Raw genomic sequence first — 18,832 nt, forward strand, 5'->3', positions numbered from 1 at the left:
ATGCTTTCAGTTCAAAACAAGTCTCTGGCCCCTTATTTCAGAGAAGAAAAGCCTCCAGTTATGACCGTGAGCGTTGAGAGAGCCTGAAACAATGCAGCAACGGGGTGCTATTTATCCCTGGGGGCGTTCACTCTGGAATCTAATGATGGTCACCAAAATGTCCCTGTTATTAACTATTTCTCTGCTGACAAATTGTGTGAGGAAGGGAAGAGAGGGGTGACTTGCCACCCACTGTGAATGGTGCCTCGTTAGGTCACCATAGAGCTATGCCTAGGCTGTCGGTGCAGTTCGAGTTGTGGGCGGGGCTTCCCCTTTGACCCCTGACCTCTCCGGAGGGCAATAAAAGGCTGTAATAGCCGGAGCAAGGCCTCTGCATGCTCACCGACTGCCGGGGAATCTGTTACGCTCAGTGTGCCTCCCCCTTGTGCTTCATCTCTGCGTACACAGCAGCAGAGGGGTGGACTGGGACGGACACTGCAGCCATATCTGTAGCCTCTCCTTGCCTGGCAGCCGGGGAGCAAAAGAGCTGTCCTGCCTTGCAGAGACAGCACAGCCTGGAGACACAATCCAGGGGGGCTCTAACCCCTAGGCTTTATTTCTCACCGCTCCTTCTTCGAGGAACCGCCCTCCTGCCAGCCTGGCGGGAGAAGGGGAACCCCCGTCCTCATGCTCTGTACTCAAAATAGCTGTCTCTGACTTCTCTCTCCTGGGAGGTCACTCTCTTCCCCGAGGGGAAGGTTTGGTACGTCCGGAGGTTCTCTGGAGACACCCGGAACAAATGCCACTGGGTCTTCGCGCTCAGAGGCGGGCTGGGGAGAAGCAGAAGAGCAGAACAGGGGTTACACGGCTGGGGATCAGCCCCAGGGGAGAGGAAGGGGGAGCCGGGGAGACACGGAGCCCTGCACATGTGGTTCCACGGAGATCATTGGACGCCTACGTGCACACTCGTGCGAATACGGGTCACGTGTGCCGGCCCTAACTGCAGAACTGTTTAGGAGGGTGGGAAAGGGAAAGAAACCCCGTCAGCGACCACGGCTGGAGTCCGTGGTAAATTATAGAATCGCAGAGCACTGGAACTGGTAGGGACCCCGAGAGTAAGGGTGTTAAAATGTGGGTAATTGACCAGGCAACTCCATCAATTTCCATCGACTAGTCGATAGGCACTTCCGCATTCCTCCTTTGAAACGTTCAAGTCCCCCCGCAGGGAACTCGGCTTACCCAGGGCCGGCAGGAAATCCCGCCGCACAGCTGATCCGCAGATCTGCTGTTCGGCGGTTGTCCTTTTAAACCACGCACCCGCGCGATTCAAAGGGCCAGCTGCAGGAAGCCCAGGGTCAGCTGGGGACTCGCGGCGTGTCACACGGGGCGACTCACGCTGTGGTACCTCCTGCTGGGCACGCGGGAAGTAGCTCCGCTCAGTGGAGGAGCGCCCCCTTCTGGCCGGCATCTCATCTACTCTTACCTGAGTATGGCTCTGCCACCTTGTATCAGGCCCTGTGTCCCCTCCAGATGGCGGTGTCCCCCCCCTCCAGGTACTGCACTGCCTCAGGACCCCCGTGCTCTGGGGTCCTCCCCCTCAGGGAACCCCCAACCCTTATACTCACCTTGCCTCGGTGACCCCTGCCAGTCAGCATCTAGCTCCGGCCTGGGGGCAAACTGCAGCCTGACACGGTTACTCATCACTGGCGTGTGGACCTGCTGCCTCCCTGCACCCCTCAGGCCTTGCCACCTGGGCGCTTGCCTGGCCAGAGCTCCCCAGCTCTGCCTGCCTTTCCCCAGCCCTGCTCTGTCTCAGGAAGGCTCCAGTGTCCCTGGCAGCCAGGTCCCTCCTGCCCCCCAGCTGGAGCAAGAGTGAGTGTTTTCCTCCCCTCCAGAAGCCCTTATTTATACAGGCCCTGCCGTGCGGGCAGGGGGCTGGACTTGATGACCTCTCGAGGTCCCTTCCAGTGCGCGGGTTCTAGGATTCCACGATATCCAGTCTCCCCTGTGGCTGCCTTGCCTGCCACTCAGCCCCCCTGGACTGGTTTGAACCCTGGCAGGGCCAGCGCGGGGCAGACGCTCCGTCCCGAGGCGTCCAACCCGATGGGTCGCGCCAGGCTGAGCTGGGGTTACACTCGGACTGGCAGACTCGTCGTGACCCGATTCCTGACCTTGGACCGGGAGCGCAGCCCTCCCGAGATAGAGGTCTTGAGAGGTTCCGTTCCCATACTCGATCCCTGCCCGAGCACTGGAAACATCACCCCGGAAGAGAGCGGGGGGGCTGGGCCCCCCAGAGCTACGGCGTGTGACTTCTCAGCCCCGTCGGGTCTGACTTTGGAACTAAAAGGTGCTATCCCAAGTCACCCCTTGCTGGGGCGGGGGCTTCAGATGGCAGTCGAGGTGCAACGTGCTTAGCAAACCCGAAACTGCCAATACCGTGAGCTTGTGCGTTCATTTTAACGTGTGCTCGTTGTATCGAGAGCCTCACCAGACCCCCAGCATTAGACTGCAAGGTGCACAGGAGAAAAATCCTGCAATGCCGTTCTCCTCTGCTGAGAGCCGTCTATGGGTCACAGGGTGGGCCCCACATGAGCTGATGTGAGTCGTGCATAGGGCCTAGGAGCATGGGGCTGATTTAACCAACGTGGCACTGGTGAGATCAGTACAGGAATCCTGCTTCCACGCCCTCCTTTTTAAAATGACTTTGGAAAAGTGGCCCGGAGCAGAAAAAAGCCTCCAAAGATTCCCAGGGAGAGAAAACACTTAACGTGGGAGCTCTCCCGAGCGCTGGTTAGCTGACCCAAAAGATGAAATGGAGCATGAAGAACCTGGACAGGAGTCAGCAAGGCACCCTTGTAGCCAAGAAGGCTAATGGCATATAAGGGTGCTTTAGGAGGAGCATTGCCGGCAGATCCAGAGACGTGATTATTCCCCTTTATTCGGCTCTGGGGAGGCCACATCTGGAGTATTGTCGTCCCCCCCCCCAAAAGGATGTGGACGCATTGGAGAGGGTCCAGCGGAGGGCGACTAAAATGATTAGGGGACTGGAACACATGACCTGCGAGGAGAGGCTGAGGGAGTTGGGTCTGTTTAGTCTGCAGAAGAGAAGAGTGAGGGGGGATTTGAGAGCAGCCTGCAACTTCCTGAAGGGGGGTCCAAAGAGGATGGAGAGAGGCTGTTCTCAGTAGTGACGGATGCAGAACAAGGAGCAATGGGCTCAAGTTGTGGTGGGGGAGGTCTAGGTTGGAGATTAGGAAAAACTATTTCCCTAGGCGGGTGGGAAGCCCTGGGCTGGGTTCCCTAGGGAGGGGGTGGAATCTCCATCCCTAGAGATTTTTAAGTCCCGGCTTGACAAAGCCCTGGCTGGGTTGATTGAGTTGGGATCGGTCCTGCCTTGGGCAGGGGGCTGGACTGGATGACTCCTGTGGTCTCTTCCAGCTTTAGGATTCTATGGATGCGCATTTCTGCCATGGTTGGGGGCTGAGCCGTGGAACAAACTCCCAAGGGAAGTGGGGGATTTTTCATGTCAAGGTTGGCTGCCTTCTTGGAAGATGCATTTGCCAAACACTAATTCCTGGGCTAGATGGGGGGGTAACTGGGTGGACTTCTCTGCTCAGTGCTGCAGAGCGCAGACTAGGCCACTGATGGGCAACCCACTTGTGGCCCATTGATGTTCTAAGGGTGGCCCGCCAGGCAGTTTGATGACATTTGGCCCATGCGCAGGGTTGCCAGATTTGGCAAGTTTCTCTGCATCATTTTTTCCCTACCGGGATCACAAAGTGACACGTAAAGTGAGGCCTCGTGCAGCGTGGTGCGTGCTGGTTGCACACGACACCGCCTGCTACTGGCTGGATAAGTAAGTCAGGGTATGTCTACACTACCCCCCTAGTTCGAACTAGGGGGGTAATGTATGCATACCGAACTTGCTAATGAAGCCCGGGATTTGAATTTCCCAGGCTTCATTAGCATAAAGCCGGCTCCGCCATTTTTAAAAGCTGGCTTGTTCGAACCCCGTGCCGCGCGGCTACACGCGGCACGGGCTAGATAGTTCGAACTATGTAGCCATTCCGATCTATCTGTACACCTCATTCCACGAGGCGTACAGATAGTTCGGAATAACTACATAGTTCGAACTATCTAGCCCGTGCCGCGTGTAGCCATGCGGCACGGGGTTCGAACAAGCCGGCTTTTAAAAATGGCGGAGCCGGCTTTATGCTAATGAAGCCCGGGAAATTCAAATCCCGGGCTTCTTTAGCAAGTTCGGTATGCATACATTACTCCCCTAGTTCGAACTAGGGGGGTAGTGTAGACATACCCTCAGAGTGTTGTTATTAATGGTTCACAGTCATACAGGAAGGGCAGAACCAGTGGGGTTCCGCAGGGCTCTGTTCTGGGACTGGTTCCATTCAATATTTTCATCAACGATTTCGATATCAGCATAGAGAGGACGCTTATTACGTTTGCAGATGACACCAAGCTGGGCGGGGTGGCGAGTGCTTTGGAGGAGAGGGTCAGAATTGAAACTGATCAGGACAAACTGGAGAAACGGTCAGAGGTCAATAGGATGAAGTTGAATAAGGACAAACGCAAAGGGCTCCACTGAGGAAGGAACAATCCGAGTCACACACGGAATGGGAAGCGACTGTCTAGGGAGGAGCCCTGCAGAAAGGGATTGAGGGGTCAGAGTGGACCACAAGCTAAATATGAGCCAACCGTGTGATACTATTGCAAAAAACCAAACATGATTCTGGGCGGCATTAATAGGCGTGTGATGAGCCAGACACGAGGAGTTGTTCTTTTGCTCTGCTCTGTGCTGATTAGGCCTCAGTTGGAGTCTTGTGTCTGGTTCTGGGCACCACATTTCAAGAAAGATGTGGAGAAATTGGAGAAGGTCCAGAGAAGAGCATCAAAAATGATGAAAGGTCTAGAAACCATGAGCTCTGAGGGGAGGCTGAAGGAATTGGACTTATTTAGTTTAGAAAAGAGAAGTCTGAGAGGGGACACGATAGCAGCTTTCAAGTACCTAAAAGGGTGTCACAAGGAGGAGGGAGAAAACTTATTCCCCTTGGCCTCTGAGGACAGGACAAGAAGCAATGGGCTTAAACTGCAGCAAGGGAGGTTTTGGTTAGACATTAGGGAAAACCTTTGTAGTCTATGACTACTTCATTTCTGCTGAGCCTCATGAAAATTAACCTACTTCCTGGCACTAGATGGCATCCGTGCATCTTAGCAGTCTGCTCAGGCCATGGTTGAATTCCCACCTTTCCACTCAGACAGCCATGGATGGGCACTTTCTACTTCAAGGCTATCAAAATCCACTTCAAGTGAGCACCCCAGAGACTGGCTGAAACTGAGTGCCAAAGGCAGCTGGTCTTTTCAAGCTCAGGAAATTTCAGAGACTCAAGTCAGTGGGAGTCAGGGATGGGGCGCATCGAACAAGAGCAGGCCCCCCCAGTCTATGAAGATAATGAGATTACTGTATGTTTTTCTATAAGGCATTGCCACAAAAACCAAAGGCAAATTTGGAATGGTCAGTGTGTGTGTGTGAGGAGGAGGAAGAAATGCATCTGTAATAACGTTATGGCTTCACATGTACTGTGACTGGCAATGCACACCTGTAATTCCACCCTCTTGTTATCTTACTCTCCCTGGACCCTAGAGACGGCAAAAAACCAGTTTTGCAGTTCTTGCAGAACACTTTTCTGCACTGCAGAATCACAGTGTACATCACAAAATAGTCGCTAACTATATAATCACATACTTTTCTCAAGGGTGCCTATCACATAAAAGTACCTCAGTTCTCAGCCCCATGGGAACGTTGAGTGTGGCGCTGGGCCAGCTCGCGGACACTCGGTAAACAACTGTAGTATAACTAGTGTAGGGAGTTGCCTGGTAAGTCTCACCAGGGACCTAGATCAGAGGGTGCCCTGGATTCCCCCAGCTAGAGCCATGTCCACTGTGGCCTGGTGCAAGGTGACAAGAACGGGACTCCCCGTAGACTGAAGGGGTGTAAGCATTTCTAAGTGCCTGTTGCTCTCTTCTGCATTGCTCTGCCTGTGCTTATTGATGTGTCACTTTGCAGTAGCTGTGTAACCATCTGGCAGTATTAAGCCTGTAATAGTAGTGATGTAGTGAGATTAATAAAAGCAACTGTCCCTAATCGACTCTGTGATGAAGCGAATCTATAATCCTGTTGGGCTATGGTCCTGTTGACAGTGCCCTGTTACGCTCTGTGCACAGGTTGGACAGTGAATGAAGTATGGTGGTGCAGGGAGTAAAACTAGAGTACAGAATGGCACAAAAGCTTGATTCACTTTGAATGAGGGGCTCTGTGGGAAAATTGCATGTGCTTATACTATGTTGACTTGCAGTATATGATGCACCACTAGATGTCTGAGTGCTATGTAGCATAGCAGACATGCTACGCTTCCTGGTAAACAGAAGACAAAGATGGAATTCAAGCTATGTGGAACACGGTTTGTTTGTGCCTCTAATTTGCACTACATGCCTGTTTCACATGGACTGTGCTTCCATATACCATGATAATCTTTAATTACATGATCACGATCTTGTAATGCACGTGCACAAAGGAGCAAAGTGAAGGCTGCCCAGGCAATCTTCACTTTGCCACTTCCTGACTCAAGAGCTTGACTTTGCAACCTGTGTCCTCTTTATGTAGGTTTTCACTTAAAAAAATGAAATTATTTATAGTTGCTTCTCACTGGAGAAATAATCTAATCCTTCTGCCCACATTCCTGGGATTTTGACTTTGTGTATTCACGAGCAAATGGTTAGACACAATGTGACAATTCAGATCTGCCATCTGTTCTTGAAACACCTGGGCCAATATCCCCTAGGAGAAGCATCCCTGTGCCATTATTTGAAAGGAGGCATTTTGACACACTCGGGGACAATGAGCTCACAGTATGTGATGGCGATGGGATAAGGAATCGGGGTGTGGGTGAGATCTGGACAGCCAGAACCACCAATTTATTCCATAATTTAAACATTTGGACCCCCAGGGGGTCTCCACTGCAGGCGTGGGGCGATCAGGAGAGAAAGAAGCTAAGGGGCTGTTTTTAAGCATTGGGGCTTTCTTGAGATGACTTCATCTCCAGTGAGATGGACAAACCAAAGGAAGTTTTTCTTCACTCAGCACATAGTCAACCTGTGGAACTCCTTGCCAGAGGATGCGGTGAAAGCTAGAACTTTAACAGGGTTCAAAAAAAAGCTAGATAGATTCATGGAGATTAGGTCCATCAATGGCTATTAGCCAGGACGGGTAGGAATGGTGGCCCTCTGTTTCTCTGGAGGTGGGTGACAGGGGATGTTATCACGTGAGGATTATCTCTCCCTCTGTGGCACTTGATTCCAGAAGCGATGCCTGGATGAGTTGCTGGCATCACAGCTGCAGTCCAAGTGCCTCTGAGGGCGAGGCTCCCTTCAGGAATTCATAAGGTAAAGAAAATAGGAGGGAGAGAAATGGCCGTACGGGCTGGCCCAAAGCAGCTGTGTCCTTATGAACGGCCAGCCACCTGGGAGGCGGCATCTGACCAGCTAAATTGTGGGACCTTCCTCTGCTCTGCCGAAGCAGCATCAGCCCGGCATGAATTACTGAACAGCGCTCGACAGGCTGGATGCCGGTTCCACCCGAGGGAGCAAGTCTCCTTTCCCCAGTAGCCTCCACACACCCCGCCCTCTGGCCACGACACAAATGAAAACCATCCCGATCCTCTCGTCAGCCTGCCTCCCGGGCGCAGTGCTGCGGGCAAAATGTAACGGGGACACGTCACCTCTCCCCAGGGTAGGAGGAACACGTCCGGGCTGTCAAGTCACGAGGCGGGAGGGCGCTGTGCCTCAGTTTCCCATCTGTGCACCAGGGAGCAGAGCAGGGCCCGGCCTCACCGGGGTGCTAGGAGGATCCGTGCATTGCAGGCAGGGAGGGGTGCCGCATTTAGGGTGTCGGGGGCTCTGTGACACCTAAGATGGGAGGTAGCCAGGCAAGGCACTTAAACTGGGCCGGGCCTCAGTTTCCCCAGATAGATCCCTCTCACAGGTTGTGTGGCCCCAGGATATCAAGTAGGTCTAGGGCCCCTGTGCCAGGGCAGATGACCCCGCCTGGCTAATCAAGAGGGCAGGGTAACGTGGGGAGTCTATAACGGAACAGAGAGAGAGCCAGTGAGCGAAGGGCCACCCTAGGACCGTCAGAGAGGGACGGACGAGCCAGTCAGAGCTTCCGGAGGGAGAGGCAGGCTGGCAGATGGGAGCTGCCAAGCCAGATGGGGGCTCCTCATGGAAGGCAGAAAGCAGGGGAGCGGGTGCAGGCTGATCTCCACAAGCCCGAAGGCCAGGCTGCAGCGCTGACATGTCCAGGGGCAGGAAGCCGGGCCCAGGGGCATCATGGGAGGGCCAGGGGGAGTAGTGAGGGACACTTCCCTGGGAAGATCACCTCCCAGCAGGGAGTGCCAGAGGGTCCCGCTGGGATCCGCGGGGTTACTTGCCTGGGGAAGGGCTGGGGCGGCTCTCCCGGTTGAAGGAGGAGAAGGTGGGGACTGGGGCTGTGCCAAGCACTCGGGGGGTAGGGATAGTGGGGCTGCGCAGGACACCAGGGCAGGGGGAGGGGTGCCAGGGAACTGAGACTTATCTTACTGTGATTTATGTGCACTGGACTCTCATAACAAAGGAAGCCCACAATCTAGTTCTACCTGGGAAGAAGCTTTGGAATGTTTCTGGGGAAGGCTAGGAGGGAAACTGAGGCAGGCACGCCTACCAGAGGGGCAGCCCTCTGATACACCCCCTTTTTACAGATGGGGAAACTGAGACACGGCAAGGTTTAAGTGACTTGCCCAAGGACACCGGGCAGTCAGTGGCGGGAACAGAAGGAAGGGTTCTCGGGCCCCAGTCCTGTGCTCGGAGCAGAGTGGCTAGGAAACCTTGCAGCCGGTTAGTGCTCCCATGGAACAGTTCTGCCCGCCCGGCCCAAGGACAGAACAGGGGTGCCGCGCGCCCCCACAGCATCTCCGATGGGGCAAGGCGGAGCCGGGGGGCAACGGGCCGTTTGACGCTGAACGGACTCGAAATGCAGCCAGTCGGGCCCTTTCAACGACCAGAAAGGAACCTGCCAGCTTCAGGAAGGTCGAAACATTTCAACATTTCAGAATTTCTCTGCCATAAACCCTTTGGATAAGGGGGAATCTCCATCCCTAGGGGTGTTTCAGTCCCAGCTGGACCAAGCTCTGGCTGGGATGATGGAGCTACGGTCGGTCCTGTTTGGAGCAGGCGGTTGGACATGATGCCTCCCGAGGTCTCGGCCACCCTTACTTATGGTTCTGTGATTTCAGCTTTTCATCCTGATCTGGGTTGAAAACAGGTGCTGAAATCTCAGCATTTCCTATGGGACAGGAACGGCAAATTCCACTCAGCTGTAACCACTAGGCAATGCTCCTCTTAACGTACGAACATCAGAGCAACCAGACTGGGCCAGACCCAAGGTCCACCTAGCCCAAGGTCCTGTCTGCCCACAGTGGCCAAGGCCAGGTGCCCCAGAGGGAGCGAACAGAGCAGGGAATCATGCAGTGATCCCTCCCCTGTCATCCATTTCCAGCCTCTGACAAAGATGCTAGGAACACCATTTCTACCCAGCCTGGCAAATAGGTATTGATGGGACCTAACCTCCATGAATATCTAGCTCTTTTTTGAGCCCTGTTAAAGTCCTGGCCTTTGCAGCATCCTCTGGCAAGGAGTTCCACAGGTTGATTGTGTGCTGCGTGAAGAAAACTTCCTTTGGTTTGTTTAAACCTGCTGCCTGGTCATTTCATTGGGTGACCCCTAGTTCCGATGTGATGGGAACAAGTCAATCACTTTTCCTTATTCACTTTCTCCACACCAGCTATGATTTTATAGACCTCTGTCCTATCCCCCCCTTCGTCTCCTCTGCACAAGGTGGGATCTCCATCCTTAGAGGTTTTTGAGTACCGCCTGACAAAGCCCTGGCTACACCAACATGGCTGCCCCTCTTTTCCCGTGGGGTGTCTCCCTTTGCTCCGCCCACCCACTCAGGAAGGCGGGGCTATGGGCGCCAGAAAGCAGGTGATCGCACGGGACAGGCGAAGAACACGAGAATGGGAGTGCGGGTCAAAGGCCTGGCAGCAGCGCGGACGATGCTGGACTGACCACCCAGGGGCTGAATTCCTCTGTGGGAGGGCCAACATCCCCTCTGACGTGCCACCAGCCAAGGGGCACCTCACAGGCCGGACAAGAAATCCCGTCTCCAAGGCCTGTTCTGTGTTTGGTCCCTTGGCTGAGACCTCCAGCATGGGACGGCCGGTCAGTGTCAAGCCTGCAGTGTTGGTGTCTTTGCGGTCCTGGTGCAACCCCAGGGATGTCGGTGGAGTTACACCCATGACGAACTTGACCCACAGCTAAGTACCAGATGAAACCGGGCCTGGGGCAGTTGCCATGTGTGGCCGTAAGGAGCAGGGAAGTGATGTCCGTGTAGCCTGATGTTCTAGAGGGGCATTGCCAGCAGATCGAGGGGAAAGATGATTGCCCTTTATTCGGCACGGGTGAGGCCACATCTGGAGTACTGTGTCCACATCTGGAGTACTGTGTCCCCACTATAGAAAGGATGTGGATGCGTTGGAGAGAAATCTGATGAGGTTCAACAAGGACAAGTGCAGAGTCCTGCCCTTGGGACGGAAGAATCCCAAGCACAGTTATAGGCTGGGGACTGACTGGCCAAGCAGCAGTTCTGCAGAAAAGGACCTGGGGGTTCCAGTGGATGAGAAGCTGGAGATGAGTCAACAGGGTGCCCTTGTAGCCAAGAAGGCTTGTGGCATATTAGGATGCATTAGGAGGAGCATGGCCAGCAGATCCAGAGAAGTGATTATTCCCCTTTATTTGGCTCTGGTGAGGCCACATCTGGCCAGTTCTGGGTCCCCCACTACACACAGGATGTGGGCGCATTGGGGAGGGTCCAGCGGAGGGCGACCAAAATGATTCAGGGTGGAGCACATGACCTACGAGGAGAGGCTGAGGGATTTGGGTCTGTTTAGTCTGCAGAAGAGAAGAGCGAGGGGGGATTTGAGAGCAGCCTGCAACTCCCTGCAGGGGGGTCCAAAGAGGATGGAGAGAGGCTGGTCTCAGTGGGGGCAGGTGGCAGAACAAGGAGCGATGGGCTCACGTTGCAGTGGGGGAGGTCTCGGTCGGAGACTAGGACAAACGATTTCCCTAGGTGGGTGGGGAAGCCCTGGGATGGGAGCTCTCAGACCAGGGTTCTTAGCACATCTGGGGGGCCGGGAGCGGCTCCGTATCTGGGGCGATTCTGCAGGGCCTGCCGACGCTGGGTGTGAGCCAAGCCCCGCAGTCGGATCCCAAGCCCCTATCAATCTGCTGGCCGGATTCTCCCCTGCGCAGCTCCGCCGGCACACGGGATCCCTGCAGCCAGCGCCACTAGCCACGCTCCCCGCTGCAGAGGATTCTCCGCAGGGCAGTGGGGGCTTCATGGCCCTCCCTCTCCCCCCCACTGCTGATGCCAGGGGCAGGGCCCAGGGGCATGGGTGTGTCCAGGGCTTCCCCATACACAAGAGGATCTGGCCTAGGAACAGAGCGGTGGTGTGACCCGTGTGCTCGGCCCTGGTGCGACCGGCGTGGGCTGGGGCCCACCATCCCCAAAGGAGGCTGATAAACTGACAAGGGCTCGGAGAAGAACCAGGAGAAGGATCAAACGATTAGAAATAGATCAGCTGGGAGGGTCCAATCAGGACACAATGCTCAGAACCAGGCGACTTCCAGCCCAAGCCGGGAATCCTCCCTGTAAGGCACCAAACCAGCCACCCCGAGCACGTCTGCTGCCACCCTGGCAAAGCAACCCCCCCAGATACCCCAGTGCTCCCTGTGCCCCCCAGCCCCCCTCCCACAGGGGAGAGGTTATAACCCATCCCCCACCTCCCCTCAGACACCCCAGTGCTCCCTGTGCCCCCCAGACCCCCTCACACAGGGGAGAGGTTCTAACCCATCCCCCACCTCCCCTCACACACCCCAGTGCTCCCTGTGCCCCCCAGCCCCCCTCACACAGGGGAGAGGTTCTAACCCATCCCCCACCTCCCCTCACACACCCCAGTGCTCCCTGTGCCCCCCAGCCCCCCTCACACAGGGGAGAGGTTCTAACCCATCCCCCACCTCCCCTCAGACACCCCAGTGCTCCCTGTGCCCCCCCAGACCCCCCTCACACAGGGGAGAGGTTATAACCCATCCCCCACCTCCCCTCAGACACCCCAGTGCTCCCTGTGCCCCCCCAGACCCCCCTCACACAGGGGAGAGGTTATAACCCATCCCCCACCTCCCCTCAGACACCCCAGTGCTCCCTGTGCCCCCCAGCCCCCCCCATACAGGGGAGAGGTTATAACCCATCCCCCACCTCCCCTCAGACACCCCAGTGCTCCCTGTGCCCCCCAGCCCCCCTCACACAGGGGAGAGGTTCTAACCCATCCCCCACCTCCCCTCAGACACCCCAGTGCTCCCTGTGCCCCCCCAGACCCCCCTCACACAGGGGAGAGGTTATAACCCATCCCCCACCTCCCCTCAGACACCCCAGTGCTCCCTGTGCCCCCCCAGACCCCCCTCACACAGGGGAGAGGTTATAACCCATCCCCCACCTCCCCTCAGACACCCCAGTGCTCCCTGTGCCCCCCCAGACCCCCCTCACACAGGGGAGAGGTTATAACCCATCCCCCACCTCCCCTCAGACACCCCTGTGCTCCCTGTGCCCCCCTAGCCCCCCTCACACAGGGGAGAGGTTCTAACCCATCCCCCACCTCCCCTCACACACCCCAGTGCTCCCTGTGCCCCCCAGCCCCCTCACACAGGGGAGAGGTTATAACCCATCCCCCACCTCCCCTCAGACACCCCAGTGCCCCCTGTGCCCCCCCAGACCCCCCTCACACAGGGGAAAGGTTCTAACCCCTCCCCCACCTCCCCTCACACACCCCAGTGCTCCCTGTGCCCCCCAGCCCCCTCACACAGGGGAGAGGTTATAACCCATCCCCCACCTCCCCTCAGACACCCCAGTGCTCCCTGTGCCCCCCAGCCCCCTCACACAGGGGAGAGGTTATAACCCATCCCCCACCTCCCCTCAGACACCCCAGTGCCCCCTGTGCCCCCCCAGACCCCCTCACACAGGGGAGAGGTTATAACCCATCCCCCACCTCCCCTCTGACACCCAGTGCCCCCTGTGCCCCCCCAGACCCTCCTCACACAGGGGAGAGGTTATAACCCATCCCCCACCTCCCCTCTGACACCCAGTGCTCCCTGTGCCCCCCAGCCCCCCTCACACAGGGGAGAGGTTATAACCCATCCCCCACCTCCCCTCAGACACCCCAGTGCCCCCTGTGCCCCCCCAGACCCCCTCACACAGGGGAGAGGTTATAACCCATCCCCCACCTCCCTCAGACACCCAGTGCCCCCTGTGCCCCCCCCCAGCCCCCCCTCACACAGGGGAGAGGTTATAACCCATCCCCCACCTCCCTCAGACACCCAGTGCCCCCTGTGCCCCCCCAGCCCCCCCGCACACAGGGGAGAGGTTATAACCCATCCCCCACCTCCCCTCAGACACCCCAGTGCTCCCTGTGCCCCCCAGCCCCCCTCACACAGGGGAGAGGTTATAACCCATCCCCCACCTCCCCTCAGACACCCCAGTGCTCCCTGTGCCCCCCCAGCCCCCTCCCCACACAGGGGAGAGGTTATAACCCATCCCCCACCTCCCCTCAGACACCCCAGTGCTCCCTGTGCCCCCCAGCCCCCCCCCACACAGGGGAGAGGTTCTAACCCATCCCCCACCTCCCCTCACACACCCCAGTGCTCCCTGTGCCCCCCAGTCTCCCTCACACAGGGGAGAGGTTATAACCCATCCCCCACCTCCCCTCAGACACCCCAGTGCCCCCTGTGCCCCCCCAGCCCCACCTTACACAGGGGAGAGGTTACAACTCATCCCCCACCTCCCCTCACACACCCCAGTGCCCCCTGTGCCCCCCAGCCCCCCTCACACAGGGGAGAGGTTATAACCCATCCCTCACCTCCCCTCAGACACCCCAGTGCTCCCTGTGCCCCCCCAGCCCTCCCTCACACAGGGGAGAGGTTATAAACCCAATCTCCTCAACTCCAGACAGGTTCTCCCAGTCCCAAAGGAGCAGCCACAGTCCCAGGCCAATTTACACCTTGGATCTTACCCCAAAGAGTGCGCCGGGCCAGTCCTGTAGCCTCTACCATCGAAAGGTTTATTAATGAAAGGAAGAAGCGGCGGAGAGGGAGACTGTTACAGCGCATCCATCACACACATCAATCCCCCGGTTCCGGGTGCAGGGGTGTAGCAAACTGCTGGCTTAAAAGTCTCTGGAGCAGATCCTGTGGTAGGGTGGGTCGAGAGATCCTTCCGGGTCCTTTGTCCTTAGCCAAGGCGCCTCGGAAGGCAAGAGCAGGAGTGAAGACAAAGATGGAGGTGCCCCCAGGATCCCTCGCCCACGCGGAGGGACATCCATCGTTCTCCCGAGCGATGGTCCCTCCCGAAAGGGAGCGGATCACGCGATCGCCACGTCCGTCTTCGGCAAGGAACCGGGGCGTGCCCGGGTGCGTTCTTTTTAGGCCAGGCCCGTTCCAGACGGGAGCAGCCTGGAAGCTCTGCTCGAGGGGTTACTGTGGGGCAGCTTCAGGAGGTCAGACTAGCTGACCACCGGGGTCCCTCCCGGCCTCGGACTCCATGAATCAACTGACCACTCGGGCAGGCAGGCACAAATGGGACCAGCATTCAGGCTATTCGAGCTGGGGATCCGTCAGGCCTAGAGTGGGCTCAGAACGGGATGGGGATGGGGAGTGGGAAGGTGGCATTAAGCCACCCTGCCTCCTGAGTTGTTCTGTGGCTACAGACTGGAGTCGGTATTTCTGAGTTCCAGGTGCCAGGCTAAATGGGCCGTGACGCCCTGGAATAAGTTGATGGGGAGGTTGTGGAATCTCCATCTCTGGAGATATTTAAGAGCAGGTTGGACAGACACCGGCCAGGGATGATCTAGACGGTGCTGGGTCCTGCCGTGAGGGCAGGGGACTGGACTTGATGACGTCTCGAGGTCCGTTCCAGCTCTAATGTTCTAGGATTCTATGGTTCTGTCCTTGCATCCCATGCATGGTGATGGGCCAAGGAGCTCCAACGGTGGGCTGTCCGAAGGCCAAGCAGCTTGGCATTTTGTGCCTGCTCCTGTTTTGCCTTGCCACGTCTGATCTTCCTTGGCTGCGTTGGGGCACTCTTTGGGAAATCTCAGGATAGCTGCGGGAAGGGCTAATTTCAACAAAGACACCCTTTCTCCCAAGTGTTCTGTAGGTAGCAGAGTTTGTCTAAAATCCTCTTCCAGCTCTGGCACATTCATTAGTTCTCCAAAGAGCCTTCCAGGGCAGACACATTGTGCATAGGGCTAAAAGGGGGGGTTAATGGAGAGAAACGTTAGACAGTAGGAAGCAAAGGAAACAGTTGGCTGGAATATCAAACGGGGAGCTGGAACCATGGGGCAGCTGGATTCTGAACCCAGAGATCTATTTCCACAGTTACAGGTGCCTATGTCCTTCTGCTACTCAGTGTCCTAATGACGAGCTCTCCAGGGCAGCGAGGGTCCTGTCAGCCGCCCTGGCTTTCCGTGGACTTCAAGCTTCACTCCATGATCAGCATCCAGGATGCCGGCTAGCCTGCCTCCGCTAGCCCTCTCGGAGGGGTGGGGGGTGCAGACAGAAAGGGGCAGCAGGTACCAGGTCTGTCCGTGCAGAACTCGCCAGCTTCGCCGTTGAACAAACCAGGGACGGCGAAAGACTCGGAACAAATTGCTGCAGAAGAAGCAGACGCCCCCGGAGCAAAGCTGCCCGCAGATCCCGGGTCTACACACACCGGGGACTGGTGACTTCCCCCTGTCTGAACATTCCAAACAATGTCTTAACATTCCACTTGTCATAAAGGGACCCAGCTGGCCAGAGGCTGCCCAGCAGGAGCAGTGGGGGGGGAGGGGGGGGACCAGCCTCCAAAGGTTTAATTCAAACAGACTGAGGGGGCTCAGGGAACTGGGATGTAGCATATCAGGTCATTCGGAGGGGTCCCGTTTGCAGAGAGCTCACTTTGCCCTCCCCCCCTCACCACCAGCAGCGCCTGGAAAGCAGCCCTGGGCTTGACCATAGAGCTGCATGGAAACATGTAGAGGGCTGGGGGGTGGGCGGAGGAGAAAATGCTGCAGAAAACCCAGGGGAAAGAGCAAAACCCAAAGACTGGCAGCCAAGTGAAGCCAGCGGTGCCGTGCAAAGTGAAGCCAGCGGTGCTGTGCCAAGTGAAGCCAGCGGTGCCGTGCAAAGTGAAGCCAGCAGTGCCGTGCAAAGTGAAGCCAGCAGTGCCGTGCAAAGTGAAGCCAGCGGTGCCGTGCAAAGTGAAGCCAGCAGTGCCGTGCAAAGTGAAGCCAGCGGTGCCGTGCAAAGAGAAGCCAGCGGTGCCGTGCAAAGTGAAGCCAGTGGTGCCATGCCAAGTGAAGCCAGCGGTGCCGTGCCAAGTGAAGCCAGCGGTGCCGTGCCAAGTGAAGCCAGCAGTGCCGAGCAAAGTGAAGCCAGCAGTGCCGTGCAAAGTGAAGCCAGCGGTGCCGTGCAAAGGCGGGGCATGTGCCAGCCTTGTGCACCCAGGGGGCTTCTTACAGCGGTGCCCAGGCAACAGAAATGCAAAGGCGTCGCTGCCCGGCGAAAAGCCGCCTGGGTTTGGGGCAGATCGCGCTGCCTCCTGCCGTGGCTCGAGTCCTTGTGCTGAGAACCCTCCGGCGTGTCCTCCCTCGGAGGTAGGGGGTGCCCCGGGCTGCCTGGAGGGACACAGAGGTGGGGGCACGCGCTGGCGACAGGCCGGGCCTTGCTTTGCTGCTCTTCGGCGATGCTAAGGCCAGAAGGGACCATTGGGATCTTCTTGCCGGGCTTCTTGTATGTGACAGGCCCGCGACCTGCCAGCAGGACAGACAAGGCCGCCTGTAGCTTTGCATAATGCCCCTCCAGCCTACTGCCTCTTTGGCCCAGGAGGCCCCAACGCCTCGCAGACACCAGCCGATCACACCTCCCCACCGGTGTCTCCGCCCCCTTTCACAGACGGGCCAACAGGCGATCGAGACCACAATGCCCTTTGCAACTGTGGCTCCTCAGCCCCACTTTACAGCTGGAGAAACTGAGGCAGGGAGGTGCTTGCAGGTCACTGGCATGAGGCGAGGGTGGCTCTGGGAACAGAGAGATGGCTGGGGGAGGAGAACAGAGCGGAGACCAAGGAAGGCTCCGAGGGGACGTGGCGATCCCCAGGCCTGGGGTAGGAGAAGAGGTAAAGCGCAGCCGAGCAGAGCAGAGAGATGGATGCAGGAGACGAGTTGCCGGAGGGGAGATGGGAAGCGGGCGAGCTCCAGGGGAGCAGGACCATGCAGACACCTTGGGGAGGGGAGCGTGGCGCGTTTCCGAGGGACCCACGGTGGCCGTGGCGGTGGCTGAGGAGGAGGGTGTGGACACGCGGGTGCCTGTTGAGGCGGGAGGGAGAGAGCACGTGCAGGAAACGCGCGGGAGGAGAGAGAATCCGCGGGAGGCATCAGAGAAGGGAACGGGAGGGTGCAGAGGATACAAGACCAGGTGGACGGAGGGGAGCGGGTTTGGGGGGACAGAGCCATTTGACCCCCTTGGGCTGGACGGGGCAGTGACCCCTCCAGGAGGACACCGTTTTAGCAAGCGAATGTGGGGGAGAGGGGCGAGGAGCAGGACTTCTAGCTCAGAGCGCTCAAGTCCCTCCCCGCGTCCAAGGGGAAGGGATATCAGTGGGGACTTGCCCCTTCCCAGAGGGAAGGCCTCACCACGGGCCAATGGGAAAATCGGGGACGGGGCCAGGTCTGCCCCGCCTGCCTGCCGAGGCTGGCCTAGTGGCGTTGCTCAGGGATGTGAAAAACGGACACCCCTGAGAGACAAGGGGAAGCCGACCGGAGCCCTGGTGGGGGAAGATTTTCCGCCCACCCCAGCACCGCCCACCTGGGGGTGAATTAACCACAGCGCCGGGAGAACCCTGTCAGCGGCTGTGGCAACCATCCGCCCCACAGCGCGGTGGCGTGGACGCCCCCCTCCCTCGCCTTGCCGCTGCAGAACAGCTCCCCCAGGAAAGAACCAGAGCGCCAACGCGCCTGGAGTAGCATGGCTCTGTGGCCTACTGGTTAGAGCACTCGCACGGGAGCGGGCAGAAAATGTTGCCAGATACTTTCACCAAAAAATCCCAAACGGGGTGGAGAAAAATTAGGTGGAGCAAAAAACAAGAAAAACCGGGGGACCAAAGTTGTTGAGAAAACAAACCAACCCGCACGCACACACAAAAAGAGTCGCTGCATCTTTAAATCCCCACTCCTCCCGCCCCGCCAGACGTGACAGGGGAAGAATGTCCCAAGCGACCTTCCGTCCGAGAAAACCCAGAAATGTCCGGTATTTTCCGGCTTTTTTAACCTGACAGAGGCCCCAAATACCGGCCCCCTGGCGACCCTAACGGCAGACTCAGGATCCTGCGCCAGTGTCGTCTGAAATGATTTCCCGGCAGCGGAACGGCTGCAACAGGAGACAGAGCCCTGGCTCAGAACTCGGGCGTGTGGAGCTTGTTCTGCCAGACCGGGGTGCCAAGAGATTTAGGTGCCTGCAGGTTTCAGCAGCCACGAAGCGGGAGGAAGGGGTGCGGAGGGACTTGTGAACCCCAGCGGGGCCTGATTCTGGGGATCGGTCCCTTGGTGAATCTAGCCCTGTGATTTTTAACCTGGGCTTGTCCTTTTAACCTTAGACAACAAGCCAA

The 18,832-nt window shown here is 57.5% G+C and overlaps 1 protein-coding gene across 2 annotated transcripts in view; it reads right to left on the minus strand.

The window, feature by feature from the left end:
- Nucleotides 1–566: 566 nt before the first annotated feature.
- Nucleotides 567–18,832, minus strand: part of CIMIP2C (ciliary microtubule inner protein 2C) — a 45,697-nt gene continuing 27,431 nt past the window's right edge. For both annotated transcript variants that reach the window (XM_089776979.1, XM_075925970.2), the window contains exon 4: nucleotides 567–809. In XM_089776979.1, the coding sequence (XP_089633105.1) occupies nucleotides 665–809 (145 nt within the window). In that variant the 3' untranslated portion in view covers nucleotides 567–664. The remainder of the gene's footprint in view (nucleotides 810–18,832) is intronic.

The sequence above is a fragment of the Pelodiscus sinensis genome, chromosome 3 (genome assembly GCF_052426305.1).
Source record: "Pelodiscus sinensis isolate ZL-2025 chromosome 3, ASM5242630v1, whole genome shotgun sequence".
In the NCBI taxonomy this organism is placed as follows: domain Eukaryota; kingdom Metazoa; phylum Chordata; order Testudines; family Trionychidae; genus Pelodiscus; species Pelodiscus sinensis.